The sequence below is a fragment of the Mytilinidion resinicola genome (assembly GCF_010093595.1).
Source record: "Mytilinidion resinicola strain CBS 304.34 unplaced genomic scaffold BDZ99scaffold_7, whole genome shotgun sequence".
Classification (NCBI taxonomy): domain Eukaryota; kingdom Fungi; phylum Ascomycota; class Dothideomycetes; order Mytilinidiales; family Mytilinidiaceae; genus Mytilinidion; species Mytilinidion resinicola.
Window position 1 is genome coordinate 1,262,948 of NW_022985443.1, and position 18,980 is coordinate 1,281,927.

The 18,980-nt window shown below is 52.7% G+C and overlaps 6 protein-coding genes across 6 annotated transcripts in view; 1 reads left to right on the forward strand and 5 right to left on the reverse strand.

Annotated features, from left to right (window-relative positions):
- Positions 1–3,494: 3,494 nt before the first annotated feature.
- BDZ99DRAFT_519003 (uncharacterized protein) lies at positions 3,495–4,913 on the reverse strand (the record flags this gene model as incomplete). Its single annotated transcript, XM_033725362.1, has 1 exon — positions 3,495–4,913. The coding sequence occupies one exon, from the start codon at positions 4,911–4,913 to the stop codon at positions 3,495–3,497; it is 1,419 nt and encodes a 472-aa protein (XP_033578715.1).
- A 30-nt stretch (positions 4,914–4,943) lies between these two features.
- Positions 4,944–5,375, reverse strand: BDZ99DRAFT_560155 (uncharacterized protein). The gene has a single exon (XM_033727280.1). It carries the CDS (start codon positions 5,346–5,348, stop codon positions 5,163–5,165), a length of 186 nt encoding a protein of 61 aa, XP_033578716.1. The 5' UTR covers positions 5,349–5,375; the 3' UTR covers positions 4,944–5,162.
- A 1,634-nt stretch (positions 5,376–7,009) lies between these two features.
- BDZ99DRAFT_475269 (uncharacterized protein) lies at positions 7,010–7,978 on the reverse strand (the record flags this gene model as incomplete). Its single annotated transcript, XM_033721973.1, has 2 exons — positions 7,010–7,134; positions 7,180–7,978. 2 exons carry the CDS (start codon positions 7,976–7,978, stop codon positions 7,010–7,012), a joined length of 924 nt encoding a protein of 307 aa, XP_033578717.1.
- A 7,444-nt stretch (positions 7,979–15,422) lies between these two features.
- Positions 15,423–16,888, reverse strand: BDZ99DRAFT_414289 (transport protein-like protein sec22). Its single transcript, XM_033716727.1, has 6 exons — positions 16,712–16,888; positions 16,620–16,654; positions 16,452–16,561; positions 15,943–16,348; positions 15,480–15,850; positions 15,423–15,432 (listed from the first exon to the last, which is right to left on the reverse strand). The coding sequence occupies exons 1-5, from the start codon at positions 16,743–16,745 to the stop codon at positions 15,788–15,790; spliced, it is 648 nt and encodes a 215-aa protein (XP_033578718.1). The 5' UTR covers positions 16,746–16,888; the 3' UTR covers positions 15,423–15,432; positions 15,480–15,787.
- A 395-nt stretch (positions 16,889–17,283) lies between these two features.
- On the forward strand, positions 17,284–18,096 carry BDZ99DRAFT_461751 (uncharacterized protein). Its single transcript, XM_033719689.1, has 3 exons — positions 17,284–17,374; positions 17,462–17,686; positions 17,803–18,096. The coding sequence occupies exons 2-3, from the start codon at positions 17,559–17,561 to the stop codon at positions 17,903–17,905; spliced, it is 231 nt and encodes a 76-aa protein (XP_033578719.1). The 5' UTR covers positions 17,284–17,374; positions 17,462–17,558; the 3' UTR covers positions 17,906–18,096.
- A 353-nt stretch (positions 18,097–18,449) lies between these two features.
- Positions 18,450–18,980, reverse strand: part of BDZ99DRAFT_487370 (uncharacterized protein) — a gene marked incomplete at both ends in the record, with an annotated part of 3,643 nt that continues 3,112 nt past the window's right edge. Inside the window, one exon of the mRNA XM_033722825.1 lies at positions 18,450–18,740. Coding sequence (XP_033578720.1) covers positions 18,450–18,740 — 291 coding nt within the window. The remainder of the gene's footprint in view (positions 18,741–18,980) is intronic.

Below are 18,980 nucleotides of genomic sequence, written 5' to 3' on the forward strand. Positions count from 1 at the left end.
GACAGCTTGGACGAAGGTCTCACGCACTAGTTGATGAAGAGTCGACTGCTCTACACTGAGCGTGATTGGTAGCTTCTTTCTTGGAACAATAGGATAATGAAATCATCTCAACCGTTTGTTTGCCATGTGAGTCTTTGTTTTTTTCATTGGTAAAGGCCGATTTGAGTGGCATGACTACGTTGTTCTCGCCGCTCAGGTACACGAGGAAAGCAGGTAACCGCATGGCTATATGATCGTGCCTCGTGCTTATTATTAATTGTGCTTCTGAAGAGAGTGATATTCACGCAGACCGGCGCTTGTGTTTCCCATGCATTGAAATTTGTCTGCTCCCATGCTCGCAAGAACCCTTTAAACCCTAACAACAGCCCTTCTTTGTCTCCGAACAAGGAGTATGCGCTTGCCAGGGCCAATGGAGGCGTACGCTTTTAGCCGTTGCTGAGAGTAAGGTCGATCATAAGTAGTGATGGACAATAGGCATTGTTCGACTCCGATCATAGCCGTTGTCCTATCTATGGACTTTCAAAGTTTCATCTACAATAGCCTATTGTCGCTTTCTTTCTCCCCACCTTGTTCGAAATACAATGCCTTTGTCTTTGTAGGTCTTGTTGTCTACCAAACCGTCCATCAAAGTAATCTCTTAACCTCGCCATCTAGCATCAATCGTCGTATTGTCCATCTCAAGTCGAAACTTTACGTTCCCAATCACAAAGAACAAAAGTACTTGCAGTTCTACAATTTCAACCGATCTTTTCATATGCGTCTTCTAAAGAAATGAGCGCCCAAATAAGACACTTCCTTAATGGAGCCCCTCTGGAGATACAAGGTATGGTATTGGCCTATCTAAGTTATGAAGAAATTGCCGGCTTGAAGCAACTAGGCGATCTCACTCTCCCCCGTAATGTGGGATACATGGAAGCATTAAATCGCGAACCTTTTACCTATCGAGATTACAGCGCCTACATTGAAGACTGGCAAGGCGAGGAAAATGCTATCTTGAAGTGGACACGAGGGGTTGCGGTGGAGCATGCACAAAATCTGCGAAACAGGGATCGTCTTGCCAGGATCTACTCAAACCCGGCTGCATGCCGTGCGGTTCGCAGCTATACTCTAAACCCGACCTGCAGAAATGCTGATATCATCGAAATGAGCCGTAGGTTCTCGCACCTGACATCACTAGACATTAGCTGCGTAGCCCACAAAGGCCAGAAAGATTACGTAAGGCTAACCAACCGGCGTGTTCTTGACCCAGCTGTCGAAGCCGCCGTCCGCCTGATCAGGCCCATTCCTGAGGTAATTGACCCAGCTGACGTGCCCATCATTGACCCAGCTGTCGAAGCCATGTTCAATAGGCTCACAACCCTCACTATCCCAATCAATTGGCACTCGAACCACATCGAAGCGGAAGATGGGAGCCTCCAACGTTGTGTAGGACACCGTCAGTTCCTCCAAGATACATATACCCACACTGATTGGCAGTCGGACGCCCTTAGTGCTATTATTATGAGACATTGTAAGTCCCTCCAGACTCTAAATATCGTTCCTCCATTCCACTATCAGGATGATCGGACAGCCACGGGAATGCTACGTTACAATCCGGACGATTCTTTCGAGTGTTATGAATGTCTTCATATGACAGCCTTACTAGGTAACGAGCTCACAGATGCGCTTCAGTCATCGCGCCGAACCCTGAAAACTATCAATTTTGTAGGAGCTCACCAGTCCGTCAGGAGCTTGTACGTGCTGCTAGAGTACTTCAACCCTCCCGGGGACTGTGGAATTCGGCTTCCCAATCTCCAAAACGTTGGCTTTACGTTTGGAGCGTGGATAAAATACCTGCTCAACGACATAGACTTTGAGAGCACGGAATGCGTGGGGCTTGAGGCTGAGGCCAGGGCTGAGGATTTTGGTCATCCAAGATGGGACCAGGATTGGCTGCGATCTTCCACTCCTATGGATGTTATTTCTCTCTTTCAGCAGATACAGGCCGTGCAAGCACGCCACCATGGCCGCTTTAAAATCACTTCTCTAGACGACATCAACGTCGTGCTTGATCCGGCAAAGTTGCTCAAAGCCTTTCCCGTCGAGACCACATGGGAACATGATTTCACAGCTATCAGTCAGCCTAGAACCATCAGAGACGCAGTCGGAGCCCTCCAATGGCGACCGAGATTCACTCTTGCACAATCAGCAAGCACTGCGCACATGTGGGCATTTGATGCAACAAAAAGACAGCTTCGTTTCGACGAGGTCCACGCAATTTTCAGGGACATGCGTTCTGCTGGAATCCCGCTCATCCTCCAACTCGGCCAGTTCGGCGAGTTCATTACCCTGCCGTCGCCGGACTGGGGCTTGGTTAAGTGGAACCCCGACGAAGCCCTGCGTGGCTTCTTCACCAATCGCCTTTTTCTCGACGCCTTCATACATTTGGTAGACGAGTTAATCATCGATTACGCAGACGGCATCAATATGGGCCCTAGCGGCGTTGGTTTAGGGGACGGAAACGTTCGCCAACTACGACAGTATGGTCGAGACGGACACATCGCTCCGATCGCACAGCCACGACGCCTTGCCGGTGGCGAGGGAACCGTTGATCTTGTTCTTTGTGAGTATGTCGAGAAATCTCTGAAGCGCCACAACAGGTTGTTGTCGTACTTCTTCAGGCATCACGGCGCCAGAATGAAAAGCCTCAAGCGCATCCGAGTTCACTATCCTCTCGCTCTCGATAATTTCAGGAGGAGAGCTACACCACAACGAAATGCTAGACGAGTGGTTGAGCACGGTCGTGTGAAGCCAGCGTGGGAACTTGATGGGTTCGGAGAGCTCTTTCATAACAGCGATAGCTGGCATCCAGACCGGCCGGTGCTCTGGCCCGGGGGTGGGCAACAGGCGGCGCGAGACGGGTTTGATACTAGGCTTTGGATTCGGGGAGATGTGAGGCTTGGAGATGCTCCGCTTGAGTTTGGCGCTGGGCGGAATAAGATGGTTTACTAGTAAAGGGTATGTAGGTTAACACGAAACGCTTCCGCACATCGCATGTAACAATAACCGGAAAGTCTCGGGACAGGCCACTTCGAACGGCCACTTCAATAATAACGGAGCAATTTAACTTACTCACTAGGCTATTGCCGAGCCTGTGGCTGACCGATTCAGTTGTCTTTGCGTGCCGGAACAAAGAACGAGGGGCTGGATTACCCATGGTGCGGGCTTGGTCGATGGCGAGAGAACGCCCAACCAGCGCCAACAGCACGCAGCACAGCGACGACGGCCACCACAACCGATAGAAAGCGCCTCCAACGACGCGCGCCAACCTCTCTCCCTTTGCGCCGGATATCCCACTGTGCCGGAGACGACAATCGACTCTATTTATATATAAAAGTACAGTTGACGCTCATACATTCTTCGCCCTCCGCTGGAGGTGACCTTAAACTGGGTTACGCTTGACTCTGCCATCTCCTCTGTCAGCTTTGTCATCGTGCCAAAATCAAGACGCGAGGTCAACCTATGTGGATTGACTGGCAGTCCGCTTCAGACCACACTTCTCCTTTCATAATTCCATGGACATATGCTTCTCCAATCAATTCCCACGATCCAGATTCGGATGGCCGTAACAGGAAAGGCACAGCACCTCCTTTCAGGACGAAAATGCTGTCTCCGGGTTCGGCTATAGAGGGTGCCAAACAAATATACCCTGTCTTAGAAACGCCCATCCTGCGAAATCTTTGAATTGCCATGAGCTTGTTGTGGCGGTGCAAATTTCCAGTGCCATTGCTTAGATATTGGACGGCAGAGTCGACAAAGTTCACCGCCTTGTAGAGGCCCATGTAACGAGATAGGCCCAGTCTTAGCCAGAGGTGGTTTCTTGTAAGCCGCCTGTAGTGTTCGAAAAAAAGAGACTTCGCTTCCTCGTAGCTTATGCCGTAGTGGCCTCCATAGAACGTTTGCCAGTACGCGTCGAGGCGAGATTCTCCGGTCTTGTACAACTCATTCGATTCCGCGTGCGTGATATCCATCCAAGCGAGCGTCCTCTCGCCGTCTATCTTGGCTTTCTCTGTCGCATCGTTGACTTCTCCAAAGTCACACGAGGGCCCCAGTTTCTCCATGCAGTCGATATAGACGCCTGAGACTATCAATTGTCTTCCATTTGCTGTAAGCAGCAGCTCATAGTCGGTCGAACTCGAGGCCGCGAAATCGTTCTTGGGCAGTGAATCCGACGGCTGTCTGAGATTTCTCTCACATAAAGCGTATACTTCGTGATTTGACGACCAATCAGGTACCCAAGACGGAAGTCCAAGAGGGTTGAGCTTATCTGAACGCCGAGGGATTGTTAAAATGTCAAGGTTCCTTGAGTGCCTTATCATTGCCACTGCTGTTTTTTGGAATACGTGTAGTGGCGTCTGTGTTGGAGAGTAATTTATCTCGATGTTGAGCCCAGATTGTGCTGCATTTGAGGAGAGCCCACACAGTGCGAATATGCGATCTCGCGGGTCGGTTGCTAGGGATTCTTTGGATAGCCACAAGAGGTCTAACAGCGGAATATCTTTCCCTCCTTGAATAACCGCCCTGACTGCAACGATAAGTGTCCAGGTGCTACGGGATCCGCCCATGTTCGTAAATATGTACTCAAGGCCGAATGTACCAATGAATCGCATCATTTCGACGAATTCATCCCATCGGATTGAATGGGAGCCACATAGAAGCTCCACTTCTGATGGTACTGCAGCCTCCTGAATGATCCAGACCCGTTGAAACCATGGCCGATTCAACAGGGTCATGAGCGCCCTGAATGAAGTATTCGCATGTATAGCAGATATGGGTATCTCATATCTGGCGACATCGTTTGGCGACATCTGCTCAATTCTCCGATTGTCTCCGTTGGCGGCCATCAGGTATGCGGAACGAAGCAGTTTTGCCATGAGCGGAATCACGATATCCATCTCATCGCCGTCTCCTAACCAAACGACTGTTCTTCTGGACTTCTTATATATGGTACGCATCTCGCGAACCTGTTGAGCTTTCTCGACGCCGTCTTGTTGATTGATGCAAATGGCGTCTACCCAAAGGACTCGAATTTGTTCATCTAACCGTAGCCTCTGCAGAGCATGCAGCAGGTTCGCCCCGACGTCGAATCGGCACCCATCACAGGAGATTGCATATGATGGCTCTTAGGGCCCCCAGCAGTATGAAAGCGCTTCGTATATGGGTTCATCGCAAAGCTGGACGTGGCGAATGTTGCATCTTATCTGGTTCGGGAACAGGGCTTCGGGTAAAAGCTCGATGATTCTGATCTCCGCCGACTCTCTATCCGTCGACAGAGGTCGATAACAATATCTGGCGTCCTCTGGCATCATGGACCGCCAAGTTAGCCAAAATAGTGCGTTTAGAGTGAAGGATAGGAGGGTTTTCGTTATCGAAGCGGGGGAGACAGCTGAGGCGCGAACGGTCGCCGCTAATGGAACGATCGACAACAGGTGGTTTTCCGCCCTAGGCGGACACATGTTACTAGACTGCAATGGTGCCTTTTGATAGCATCAGGTAGCCTTCATTAATCTTCATACCTCTAGAATTATTACCCCTTTTTTTCCAGTTCTGATTTCGTTGCGTCCCTATACCCTGATCGCATTATACCACTATCTAGCAGTCAGTCCGCCAAATCGCTCCGTCCGCTTTGCACCACGTTGAGGATCTCGTAGGTCGATGGGTTGTTCGATGTTCAAGACAGTCTTTGCGTGAGTGCCTCCTACGTCTACCCATCAGCACTTACTTCCAGTCAACTTCCTCATAGTACCCATATAACACCTCCAAACCTCTTCATGCTCCCCTTTGCGCCGCCGCTACCCTATCCACTAACACCTCAATTGTTCCCCGCAATTGTCAGCCTCGCCCAGCCAGTATCACCAACAACACCGCAAACACGCACCCTCTTCTCCCTTATCCTTTCCCTCCATCTCCTCACCACCCCCCGCGTAACCCCAACCGCACTCTCCCTTGCCTCGAAGCAAACCCTTGCAACTCCACTCCAGGACCCGCCACAGAATCCACGCGTCGGTAACGAAGGGGCTGCTTCCGATCCACGAAGACTCAACCCAGAGGATCACACTCTTCAGCACGTAGCAATAGCCTAGCCCGATCAGCATATGTCTCGTTGGTCCACTCGAAATCATCTTGCTTCACTCAATGTTCGACTGCTAGGGAGTAGCGGTGAAGGTTACGGCAGGCACGTGTCATCTCTTGTATATAGCCCCACCTTCCTCAGGACCTCTCTCTCTCTTCTGCATCATCATCATCCAATGCATCACGTACACGGCATACAGATCCTTGTTCCATGACAACGACGGCACTGTCGTTGCTAACACAACACTTTAGTACAGCTTGATACTCGAACTTCAGCGTTCTCCGCCAACAGCTCGGCGACGTGGGAACATGGTCGCTTGATCTCCAGCTCGTGTGTCCATCGCTTGGTCGTCTCCGTCCGGGTGCGTTTGAAGATCTCTAGGTAATAGCTGTCGATTCTCGCACGAAAGTCACGCTCAATCTTTAGCTCGCTCTTGGTTTCACGGGACCTGTCGCTGGTCGCTGGAGGCTCCCCAGTCCCAAGATGTCAAGGTTTTCTTCGGCCCTGCTCGGCAGTTCTCCAGTCCCTGGTCAATCGATAAATTTTATTCATCCCCGAATTTTCCGCAAGCTGAGGGCCGTGATGGTGGGATTGTGGTCTGGTGACTATTGGGCTTTGCTCATCTCCTCAACTCAGGTTGCAGCACTACAACCTAGGATCAACAACTCATATGCCAGAAAGCTACTCTCCGAACATCAGCTGTAGAGAACCCAGCTGAAATCTCAGCTGTAGAGAACCGAGCTGAAGCCTCAGCTGTGCAGGGCTCATCTGAACTTACTAGCGCGCCACCCTGGGGGTGGCCCCCTTCCTTCCCCTAGTATATATACAACTAGCTAGACGTCTATAGAAATCAGAGTTCACATCAATTTTCAACCTGAGTCCTCACGACATGGCTGTTCAAGCTAAAGCTTGAGTTCTGAACACAAAGGATTCGGGATTTTTAGTGATGGCGGCTTGGGATTGATGTCTTGCAGTTTCCGAATTCTCTGAGGCGACAGAGCGTAGGTACTGTCTCGCGGAGTCTGAATAGTCAGTAAAGGAAGCTAAACAGAGCGAGAGTTGCGTACCGTCCGAGCCACAGTCCCTGATACGGTCCGTCTCTTCCTTCTGCAGCTGAACGAACTCTCGCCCGCCGAACCGCTCGAAGACGTTGTTGAGGTCTGTCTCGGTGATGCTAAAATGAACATTGCCGACACAGATACAGTGGAATGGAACGCCACTCACATTGCTGGGAGGCCCCTCAGCACGCGCCTGGCGATTCCTCTCCGCTGAGCGATGTTCGGAACGCCTGCGAGCCTCTGGCCCGCCGGTCCAGGAGGAGCGCGTTGTGAGCGCGACATTGTCGACCCCGGGACGGACGGCCTGAAGGACGAGGCGGGCTGGTTTGTGCGGTGGCAAGGAGGGCAATATAGCTTTCCGCTGGCTTAAGGGGAGGGATGACGCAAGGCCGCTGTGAGCTGGGGAGCTCGTTGCCGTCGACACCGGGGCGGTCTGATGAAACGGGCGAGTTTGTGCGCTGGAAAAGGAGGCTGACATGTAGTTTCGGTAGCTGGTGGGAGGCAATCGACGGGGTGTGTAAGGGCTGTGAGCTGGTGATTTGGGGAGGTTGTTGTTGTCGATTCCGGGGCGATCTGAGGAACAATGCGGGTGGTGTTGTGTGGTAGAAACGGAGTTCGAGATTGGTCTCCGCCGGCTTAAGAGAGGGCTGAAGCGAGCTATTGGGCGAGGCTTTCGAAGATCTCTGTGAGACGGCGAACTTGGTGTTGTCAACTCTGGGGCTAACGCGATTTGAGGCACGAGGCGAACGGTGTTGTGCGCTGGAAAGGGGGCTTCGAAGTGAGGTTTCCGGCGGCTTGTAGAAGACATTCGGGGAGACAGTCGCTGAGGCGTGTGAGGCCGACTGTGGTTTCGTGAGATTGTCCTCCTGGTGTTGAGGTTGTCGCAGCTGTTGGGCGGGTTCGGGAGGAGATTGGGCGATGGGAGGTGCTGCTCACGATGTCGCAAGGGGCGAGGGCGTACCTTTCGCCATGGCCTATTGATTTATAGTGATGCTTTATGAAGCTGCTCGGCTGTGATATGAAGTTTTCGAAGTGGCGGACGCAAACTGCTGAGGTTTCGCCGTGGTCTGGCGGCTGGAGGCCGGGGAGATGGGAAGCGGCCGGGTTTACGATGTCGCCATGCTCAATGCCGTGTGTTTGTTGATGCTTTGATGATATATCCTGCTTGCTCATGACCAGCTAAAGACATGCCCGATGTTCCCCGCCATGAAGTCACAAATTGCCTGCCCGACAGCGATCGCAAGCAGAGAACTCAGCAGTAGTCCAAGCCCTCGACCGCTCCGCGCCAGCCAGTGTGCATCTATTACCGTTATGCAGATTCCCGGTACCTTCTAGCGAGTGTCTACACATCCACAGAAGGTCTCGCACAGTGTCAGCCTCCCTTGCCGGTTTTGCGGTCAGGACTAGACGGCGAAGAGCTCACCAGTAACCCACGCCCACGACACCGCAGCGCACCACAACATGCCCCTCCCGACAGCTCAATAGTCTTTACTCCTTGTCCATGAGCCTCCGTAGCTGGGGGGCAAGTCCTGCGCAGTGAGGGCCACCATTTTCAAGTTGTGCGCGCGGGACGGGACGGCGAAGAGATCAGGGATGGGAAACGACCACGGTACCGCAGCGGACGACAACATGCCATTTCCAATAGTCCAGCAGCCTGTGACATCTGTCTTTGAGTGCCGGTAGGCCTACAAGAACCCTCATGCAGTGACGACCCCCGATTTTGACCGTTTGTGGGCGAGATGGGACCTCACACTACTCAGCGGCGGTCAACGCCCACGGCGCCACAACGCGCGAGGAGACATGTGTTTTGGCCCTTTTTTGAGGTGCATTATGAGTTAGAGGATACAGCGTTGCTTGCCAAAACATTTGGGCAGTGACGGGCGCGCGACAAGGGCGGGTTTGGCCGTCTCAGTCCGCCAAACTGTCTGCGGCGTCTCTAACGCCAGAGGCTTCATGGGCTACAACACCACGACGACGACGGTGAAGCGCCCTAAGCAAGTGTCAGAAAGGAGTAGAACAACTTCAGTACTATTGCTGGGTAACTACACACATGCATGGCCAGCCCTTCTACATTGTGCGCCCGAAACGCGTCTGTCGCACTCAACACCACAAACCGCCTCACACAACTATCACGACGCATCAACAAAGCGTCACAGCAAGCAAGTCACAAGCAGAAGAGGCAACCAAGTCAAGTTCTTCTTCCAGTCCCCGCACCAGGCGAGGAGATGAATGAAAAACATCCGATCCAAACAGCATGAAAGCCGATGGGATGCTGACCAGGCATCTTAACAGGTATGTGCAGAACCACTACTGCCTGTGTGCTTCGGGGTGTCAGTCCAAGTCTTTGAAAGAACAATCTACTGAAAGATGATGTTAGCTGTTTCAAATGGACGCAAAAAAGAGCAAATGGCAGCGACGGCGATGGCGATGGCGACGGTGGTGGCGGAGGCATCCCCCCCAGTCCCCATAGGAAACTGGGGGAGATGAAAAAAGAGAGAAAGAGGATGGAGGAGACAGGAAGGACGGGGGGTGGAGGGGTTCTTATAGGAAACGAAATGTCGCCAAGGCGCTAACGCGTGATCCAGCCTGCCCACTCCGTCGAGTGAAGTGTGCGCGCGCGCCGGACTGCGCGGGTGGTTGCCTGGAGTTCCAGGAGGTTCCATGGTGATCTGGGGATGGCTGTGGACGGTCTGCAGTCTCGTCGACGGCCAGCCTCTTTTGATCTGGGAGAAGGACAGCAGGAATGGGTGGATAGCCCATATTGGGTGTAGGTCTAGCATCCAGACAGCTTCGATCCCAGGTACCCCCATCTGTGCTAGGTGTCGGAGTCAAGTATTGTTGTTCAGTGATCCCGCTCCACCACCTGTGACCTGCCGGCCTGCCCGGGCAACGATCGTCCGATTGTTGATCCGATCCGGTAAGCGAATTCCTTCTGCCACTATAAGAGGGCCTCCTCGCACTCTCCTCCTTCCTTTCTCCAACGCTAACGTGGCCTAGGAATCACCGTCGCCGTGCCGTCGCCTTTTTTGGTGTTGTGTTTCTTCGCGGTTGGTCCTTTGGCCTTCGTTTGCCTTGCTTAACAGCTTGGCAGGCTTCTTCGGAAGTTCAGCTATACCTCAGTCTTTGGAAACCGTTCCTGGGCCGCTGGGCTTGCCTATGTCCAGGAGCACTGTGTCGCTCGTATTGCACTGCCTCGAGCTGACGCGAAACCTTTTTTTCATTGATCTACTCAGCTTGTCTGGGTCTTCGAAGAAGAAATCATCCTTGCCTTCCTGCGACTGCTTCTTGTGACCTGCTCGCTGAAGTTCGTGATGTTGTTGTCAGGCAGGCGAGACGGAGGACGGCTGCCCGTTTGGTGGAGGAGCAGTGCGAGCGGCACACCGTCATGTAGCCCTACCCATATGACTCTTAGATGTCAAGCAAGACGTTCTATAGATAGGAGACTAGCTCTCTCATGCGTGTAGAGCATGGTGTTGACGCGGAGGGCCGCGGTGGAGGCAGACTTTAGCGCAACGGCGTCGTACGAGGGCACCATGTGTGCTACACTTCAAGCCAATGCAGTGCTCTATTACAGTATGTCTTCCTATTACCTTTGCGTAGCTTCAATGTCACCGCGTAGAGCTTGGAGAGTCTGGACGGTTGGCCCTGGCCGGCGACGGGCGCTGGCTACGGGCGACAGCGTGCCTTCATCCGCCATTCTCCAGGCCCCCGCAGCTTCATTTCGACTTTCCAAAGTAGTTTGCTAGAGGCCGTCTCTACTACGGCCTGAACTGTGTCCAAAGAGCCCGCATCTGTGGCGTTGTGACTGCGGGTGTGGATGCTGGCTATGGCGACAGCCTTCCTTCATCAGCCCACGTCTAGACCTCTACAGCTTCATCCTGACTTCTGATAACATCTTACTATGGGGGCCTCTACTATAGCTCGCCCTATGTCCAACGAGCCCACATCTATGGTGTTGAGACTACGGGCGTGGACTCTAGCAGCGGGTGGCAGTGTGCCTTCACCCGCCCTTGTCTTGACTCCTACAGCTTCATCTCGACTTTCCAAAGCTTCTTGGTTAAGATGGGCTCTCCTGCGGCCCACCCTGTGTCCAACAAGCACGCATCTATGGCCTTGTGACATCGGCCATGGACGCTGGCAACGGGTGACGGCGCGGCTCCGTCTGCCTTCTTCTACGTCTCATATAGTTTCTTATAGAGCTTCTACAACGTCTTAGTCAAGGGCGCGATCATGACGGCCCGCCCTATGTCCAACAAGCTCTCCTTCATGGAGCTGTGACCACGGGCGTAGACGCTGGCAGCGGGCGACAGCGTGGCCTCGACCGCCATTGTCCAGACCGCGCACAGCTTCGTATAGCATCTTCATCAGGAGCGCGACCTTGACGACCGCCCCAGTGTCAAACAAGCCGGTCCTCTTAACAGTGCGGCGACAGGCGCTTAACTCAGCGCTCTGACGGCAGTTGTGCGCCTAGCTCTTGAAAGATATCGTGCCCCCTTTGCCTTGAGACAAAGCCCATAACGGCCTTTCTAAAGTGGTCCTGCTCTCCAATAGCCCCTCTTCCTCTGGCCCGGCGCGGCGTGAACAGCGCTGGCCGCATTCGCGCTCTCAAGGGCACCAAGATGGGACTTCGACAGGACCAACAACTCGCGGAGGAACACACTTAGAGCACACAGCCTACAAGACACTTGCGAGACACTGGCTTCGCGCCGCACTGCCTTGGACAACAGGGACAACACTTAGCAGGCTTCCACAGCTGTAGTAGCGAGTCTTACGCCTCCTAGAACGTGAGCCAACACTTCCGTGGACAGCGCATGCCTGGAACGCCTGGCGCTGTCGATGGATGAAGCTGGCCTGCCACCGCGTTCTCAGCGGGCTAAACACCATGCAGTTACCCCTTCGGGATGGTGAGCTGCTTGTCCCGGCCTCACGCACACTTGTGGGCCCTGCGCGGCAGCTGGGTACTACCACGGGGCAATTCTCGGGGCGGACAGGGTCTGTCCACGCCCGCGGGGGTGCCCAGAGAGCGTTCGTCTCAGGGAGACGCAGAACAAGACGCCTATGTGGAACAGACAAGCCAGAGGAGCATCTTCTGCATCTGAACTCATCATCAGACGCACTGCGACCCTCGAATATGCCCTTGTCGTGGCGGGCACACAATTCGAGCTCGTCGTCGACGGCCGCGTTGGACTCGCGCACAACCAACCGCCTCACCAGCTATCGCGAGCTTCAAACAACTTGACAGCCGCGACCAACATTCCACTGGATTGACAGATCGTCATCCGATTCTTCCCCAAGCTCCTCTGCGGGCGCCAGATCCAGCAATTCTGTAAGCCCAACTTCCGCTAGTCCGCACACTTCCAGATCTCTTCGACGGCCAGACACACTCCGCGGCAGCTTCGAAACATTGACATTGCGACAGACCATCATCCGCCACTTCTCAACCTCCTCCGCAGCCACCAGATTCCGCAATCCCACAAACCCAAAGTCCACAGGTTCGCAGACTACCAAACCTCCTCAACAGCGGCCAGAGAAACTCCATTTCAGCTCCAAACACCTCCACCACAAACTCTTCTCAGCAAACAACACGCCCTCCCAAACCGCTCTCACAATCCTCACCGTTCTCCTCGCAAACCTCCTAAACACGCACCCGCCACGAGCCATTTTACGCACGAGACGCCAACCTGGCTGGCACGGTCCGACTCCCCGTGAGAGGGCTTCTTGCGCCTCCTTCCAGAGTTTGCCATGCGACGGTGGAGCGACGGCGACGGCCTCTGTGTATATTTTCGTAGCCTCGACTGCGGCAGCCGCGCCTACGCTGCCCGAAACGCCCCGCGGGCATAGCCTCCAACGCCGCAGCGCCAATGGCGGAGAGAGCTCGCCAGACAACGAGGATTGGGCCTTATTGGGGGATCATCTAGGCTGGAACGGGAGAGCATATGGAGAGGGGTGCGTTTCCGTCTGTGTCTCTCCGAACAACACACTTGCTGATACACAGGCGAACGGAGACGTACGGGGCCGGGCCATAGACAGCCAGGAGACCGCATCCAAGAAACGACAAGTCCAACGCCGACAACTGCAGGAGGCCAGGCGATCTAGGCCGAGCCATATGCATCAAGTGTTACCAGCAAGATACCACTGCCTGGAGCGGACAGGCGGACAGCCAAAACCCAGGATATGGCGACACAATTGAGACTTCGGATAAAAGACTACGAGAAAGCGCCGGAGCTGACAAAGAGATAACAGGGCATCATCTCCATCCAGCACGCAACTTAACGGAGAACCCACTCGGCTTGTCGCCTGGTATAACACCACACGAGATATCCATCGAGACGGAGAAGGCAACAGACAGTGTGTAGCCCGCAGCCCGACTCGATGGATTTTAGCGTAGTGACCCGAGGCCACGACACTCGACCCGTTCCAGTGGATATTGGCACATCGGCTTGGTCGTGAAACTGGTTGTGTACCGTCCAGCTGAGGCAGAATGACAAGATCCGGGCGTATCCACAACAGACAAGGATTCGGACCGCATTACAATCCAGGGCGGTGACAATTCTCTTCCTCGTTCTCCTGACGGCACTTGCTGACAGGGCTCCAGATATCCGAACGATTTCGGGGCGACGTATAAGGACAGACCTTTTGAGCATGAGCCTAGGCATCCATAACACAGGGACCGATCGGTGGCCTTCAAACTCGAAACAACATTGTCAGAGATTCCAGTTCCGTAAACAGTTTGAACAGTTTGCTCCAGCCTGGCCTGCGCATCACGCGGCAACAGCCTATGGACATCATAGGTTACACGCGGGTTCAGATCGCTCATCCACCGTGAGGAGATTGATCACTGGATAACGCCGCCAGGGAGGAGGTAACGACGGTCGGACGATCATAGAAAAAAGGATAAGACTTCTGGGCTCAGAAACAACATTTCAAAACCACTACAAAAGGGGCCTGAATCTTGATGTTGGACCGAAGACAAGAGAAACAAGCTTGATTGAGAGATCCTTTGACTAGGCTGATAAACATTGGAAGACGACTTGGACTGAGGCTGATAAATCTTTTACAGGAAGGTACGAAGACTCGAACTTAGAACGACAGTTCGTTGAGGAGACGAACGATCAAGTGACGTTGAGAAAACTTCGAGTGGAAATCCATGGGCGACCACCCGGCGAGAAAAGAAAGACGAATTGAGAAAGACACCCCAAGAAACACGACTATTGAGAAGAGCGTTGAGATTTTTGGGGTGGAAGGCCATCGGCGACCACCCATCGGGAAATGGAAAGCAAGGAAATGGGTTGCACCCAGAGGTTCATGAACTGTGTTCTTGAAATATGAGTGTGAACGCTTATCAAGAAAGTCCAGCTAACCGTTTAGTAGGCTTGACTGGACATATCGAATCCCGCCTTGGCCAGATTTACATGGAAAAAAAGGTATAGGGGTCGCAAAAGACTGTATGAATCGAGCTCACCTGAAGATATTGATTATTGACGAAGAATTAGGACTGGAAAAACGAAAACGAATGTACCAAATCGAAGCATTAATCTCCATTCGACCTAACGGGCTCGAGAGCCAGGATGATTTCTCAGAAATTTGAGCAAGAGAACCGTTGATGTAAAAGAAATACTGCAAAAGAAGAGATATTTCAAGACAAAAAGCATGTTCTGGCCAAACTAATGATCAGACCGGATGAAACCTTTCGAGACGTTGATCAGAGAAGAGAAATCTAGATTGATTGAAGATATCGTGTGAGAACGAAGACGTGCAGCAGTAAAGATAAACAGATGCGAGGAAGAGCGCATCAAGCAAAGAGAAGGAGATACTGGACTTGAGTTATGATCGAGTCCGTACGACGAAAGAAAAGGCTGGCCTCATTTGATATTCAACTATACGAATGGAGCGGAATGATGTCAAGAATGCTTTGTTTGAGAAGCGGACTTAAGAACTTCAGAGGGAAATCGGAATTGAAGACGTGAGAGCGGACAAGAGACGGAGACAAACTTCGTGTTAGAAAGGAAGCGAGCAGGATGAAGCCAGGAAAATGTTACGGCATCTTGAACGACCTACCTCGAGTACAAGGATACCGAAATTACCAAGTCACGATGCCAGGGATGGCATCGGCGGTATACGCACGTGCAACATCCCCAACGGCTATAAGCGTATCTCGAAACATTGATGCTCCGATATTGAAGTCGAGTCCATGCTATCATTTAAAGCATTGTCAGTGGGATAGATGAGCCAATGTGTGCATAGATGTAGTCAGAGAACATTCTATCATTAGGTTAGCATGTCCCCTCCAGCGTGGAGAAAATACTAACCTGCTGTATTCAAGGAACCCCGTAGTCAACGTACGTCTAAGAGTCAGCAAGAAAGTATAAACAGTTTTCTTAAGAAGTCCTCGTATCAAGGGGTCATGTGACCCGGGGAATATGCTACATTGCCTCGCCTTATCTGCTGAGAAAGGAAAAAGAGGCTGAAAGTAAAGGGCACTATTTCCAAAATGGCCCGTAGACTCCAAAGAGTAGACTCCAAAGAAAAGAAGAGATCCTGAGCTCCGACCCATGCAGCACTAGTACTCGGACACGAATACTTACCAACGGAAGAGAAGGAAAGAGACGGGTCTGGTTCAGAAGAAGCGCCACCAGATGAAGACGAAGATGATGAAAATAAGAGCGCCGACTGGTCCGTACTATCAGAATGTTAGCCGCCATCCCATGATTAAATCATGGCCATGTCCCCCGAGAATCCCGGCCATTCTGGAGTCAGGTTATCTCCGCTTACCTGCTTCAGCAACAGCTCCCAATTGATCCTTACGGCCGCCCGCTTGTATTTCCTGCTATCCTCCTTCAATCTTGCGCTCTGTTCGCCCATGCGGTTCAAGCTATCGCCTCGGTAGAGAAGGTCTTCGATATTCTTCGTCATAACCTTGGTCACGTCCTTGAGTTCGTCGTTGAGCTTGTCCAGGTTCTGGGTTGCGCGGCTATCCTGGTATGTCTTCTTGGTACGCTGGATGAAGGTATCAAACTTTACGAAGGCGTATGGGCGGCATGACGCCGACAGGTACTCGGCGGCGGGGTAGAGGGTGGTGAACTCGGATTGGAGGTCGGCGAGATACGTGAAGGCGAGCTTTCGCGGATACGACCTGTCGCAAATACAAAGGAAGACTAATGAGTCCTGGAGGAGGTAGCTGTAGGGAAAGAGTTCGCCAGTCAGCGGTGTCGTTGGTGGGGCTCCTCCGCAGCCAGCGGCCAGACCGACCTCGACAGGAGGTGAGGAGGAGATCTACTCACTGGTACACGTATCGTCCGCTCTCTATGCTTGCTTGCGGTGCAGAGTTACGGTCCAGACGGCGCAAGACAAGCTTCACCTTGCCTTTGACCTCACGGAACTCGGCGTCTGTCTTCGGGGGTGTGAGTGTCTCTGAGCGGCTGCGAGGCAGGGAGAAGGGGACATCGTACCTCATCTTCGTCTACTGAGGCTGCGAGGATCAAGCCTATCGCGGTGTCAGCCTACCAAGAAGCTCCGTGGTCGAGGATGCGAGGGTACTGACCGTCAAGCCTCGATATGAGGGTGTGGTTGATCATGGTGTTGAGGCACGTCTGTCACCGCCGGATGCCCGAAGAGCAAGCACGATGGAAGAGGAGGATGGGGAGACCCTGTATGAGAGGGTGCGAGGATTCGGAGGAGGCAATCCACGCGATGTTGTTGTCGTGATGGGGGTTGGAGGGGTGGTGTTTGGCTGTTTCGAGAAACTTTGTGACGAGGGAGCTTTGACGGTTGACCCGCTTCCCGGAAATCTGGCTTCAGGCGAGCGTTGAGCCCAGGCACCGCATCATCATCGAGATACGTTCACCCAGGAACGCGTCTGCATCGAATTCCTTTGTTCCTTAATCGGCCAGCAGCTACAGAGGACCGCCCCTTCTATAGCTGGTGAGCGATTCGAAGAGGCAGCGACGGCCATCACCATTTCCGCAGCACAGCCGGGCCCCTCGAGACTCACCAAACAGCATTGCGAGCATCCAATATTCTCGAAAGACGTTTCTAGCTGAGCAGTTTGTCAGAAGCCTCAAGAGTCGACAGTTAGATGCCAACATGAAAGGGGGCTGTGCGTATACGCCATCACGACAGCGAAACTTCCAGTACGAGGAACAAACTGATGGTGAAGAGACGTCGAGGAACCGCACCCCGGCAATGCTATTGTTCTTATCCCTTTGTATGTTCTCACCCTCAAAGAAATCTGATGGAGGACAATAGGATTGAGATTCCTATATTACCAATAAATTGCTAACGTCTGTCCAAGCGTGCCGGGACGCACAGCGTAACGGGACGGGTTTGCACTTTGGACCTTCGCTATCTCTAATTCGCAGGGTTATAGACCTATAATTGACGTATAGCGTATGGATACGTCCGGTGAACTAGCGCGGATACAAAGGTATCAAGCCACAAAAGTCAGCCGCAAAAGCGGGATAATCATGAAAGTAACGCCTTGCGGTACCGTGCTTTTAGCGGATCAATCTCAGCCTTGGTAAGAATTAGTCCAGAAAAGGGCTTCCTCCGTTCTAATCCCACCTATCCCATCTGTGGATTGATTTCCGCGCTAATTCACCGGACGCATCCATACGCTGTATTAATGTTCTGCAGCCTTTTCTGCCCAAAAGCACTAGCCTCCGACGAGGGTTGCCGCAACGTCAGTCACGCTGTCGATCGTTTCGTCAACGCCGTCAATCGACCCTTCGTCAAATGACACCCTGTCCCTGAGCGCTTAAGGCTACTTTGAGCTAAGAAGGATGTAGTCCGGGAGTTTCGCCGGTTAAAACAGAAAATCGCCAAAAGCGTTCCAGCGGGGATAGCATTCAGTTAGCCTGCAGTAGCGTGCTCAGATGTCTGTGTATTGTACTCTAACAAATCGAAGCTATGCCTAGGAGGTACAGCAGGTGAGCAACTAAGAATAGCTGTGGCGCATGCTAGCGACATTCTGGGAGCATCTACGATCATATGCTCGATCTGCCCCACCGTACCTCCCCCTACCCCCCTTACAGGCGCCCTTGCGTGCTAGAGAAAAACCTACAATCAGCGAGAACCTAATTCTTAGGATCTACTTAGTAACCTAGCATAACGTGGCGACAGTCACTTTCTCAGCGATTCTCGAAGCTTCGATGTCGCAATACATAGCCTATATATTTGTGCGCATCCCCGTCCCCCTCTATGAAATAGAGATAATAAAGAGATAAGGTATAGAAAAAGAGAATGAATAATTGCTTATTATGCTACAAACACTTACAGACATGTTAAAGGTCAATACTGCAAGTCCATACTCTTCCAGACCCAACACCTATACCTACTCTAGTCCCGCACACAGACAAGCAAAACGGTCGATACTCTGATGGGACCCACAGCATGTTGTTGCCAGCATGCTGAATCCATGTGTAGTCTGAGCTGAGGTTTCTGCCAGGATACAGGGGGCGCTCAGGTTCTGCCATATCTCTTGTACTGGAGAGTTCTGAGCTCTGGATAACGATAGTACCTATATTAGTATAGAGACAAGAGCCAGTAGAGTCAAAAGATAATGTGGAAAGAGCCTGCTCGGTGTTGAGAGTCTGCAAACACGCGCCGCTGCTCGCATCCCAGATCTTGACGGTGCAGTCGCCCGACGCCGACGCCAGCTGGGCCGAGTCGTGCGAGAAGGCCACTGACCTGACGATGCTGCTATGGCCCTCGAGCGTCTGCAGGCACGCGCCGCCGCTCGCATCCCAGATCTTGACGGTCCAGTCGCCCGATGCCGACGCCAGCTGGGCCGAGTCGTGCGAGAAGGCCACTGA

Bases quoted from the DNA above. Each gene is read 5' to 3' on its own strand.
- BDZ99DRAFT_560155 (XM_033727280.1), bottom strand. From the start codon at position 5,348: ATGATGCCAGAGGACGCCAGATATTGTTATCGACCTCTGTCGACGGAT.
- BDZ99DRAFT_414289 (XM_033716727.1), bottom strand. From the start codon at position 16,745: ATGATCAACCACACCCTCATATCGAGGCTTGACG. The intron at 16,655-16,711 runs GTCAGTACCCTC...ACACCGCGATAG, and splicing joins CCTCATATCGAGGCTTGACG to GCTTGATCCTCGCAGCCTCA. The intron at 15,851-15,942 runs GTAAGCGGAGAT...ACATTCTGATAG, and splicing joins GGGAGCTGTTGCTGAAGCAG to TACGGACCAGTCGGCGCTCT.
- BDZ99DRAFT_461751 (XM_033719689.1), top strand. From the start codon at position 17,559: ATGGATACGTCCGGTGAACTAGCGCGGATACAAAGGTATCAAGCCACA. The intron at 17,687-17,802 runs GTAAGAATTAGT...AATGTTCTGCAG, and splicing joins GCGGATCAATCTCAGCCTTG to CCTTTTCTGCCCAAAAGCAC.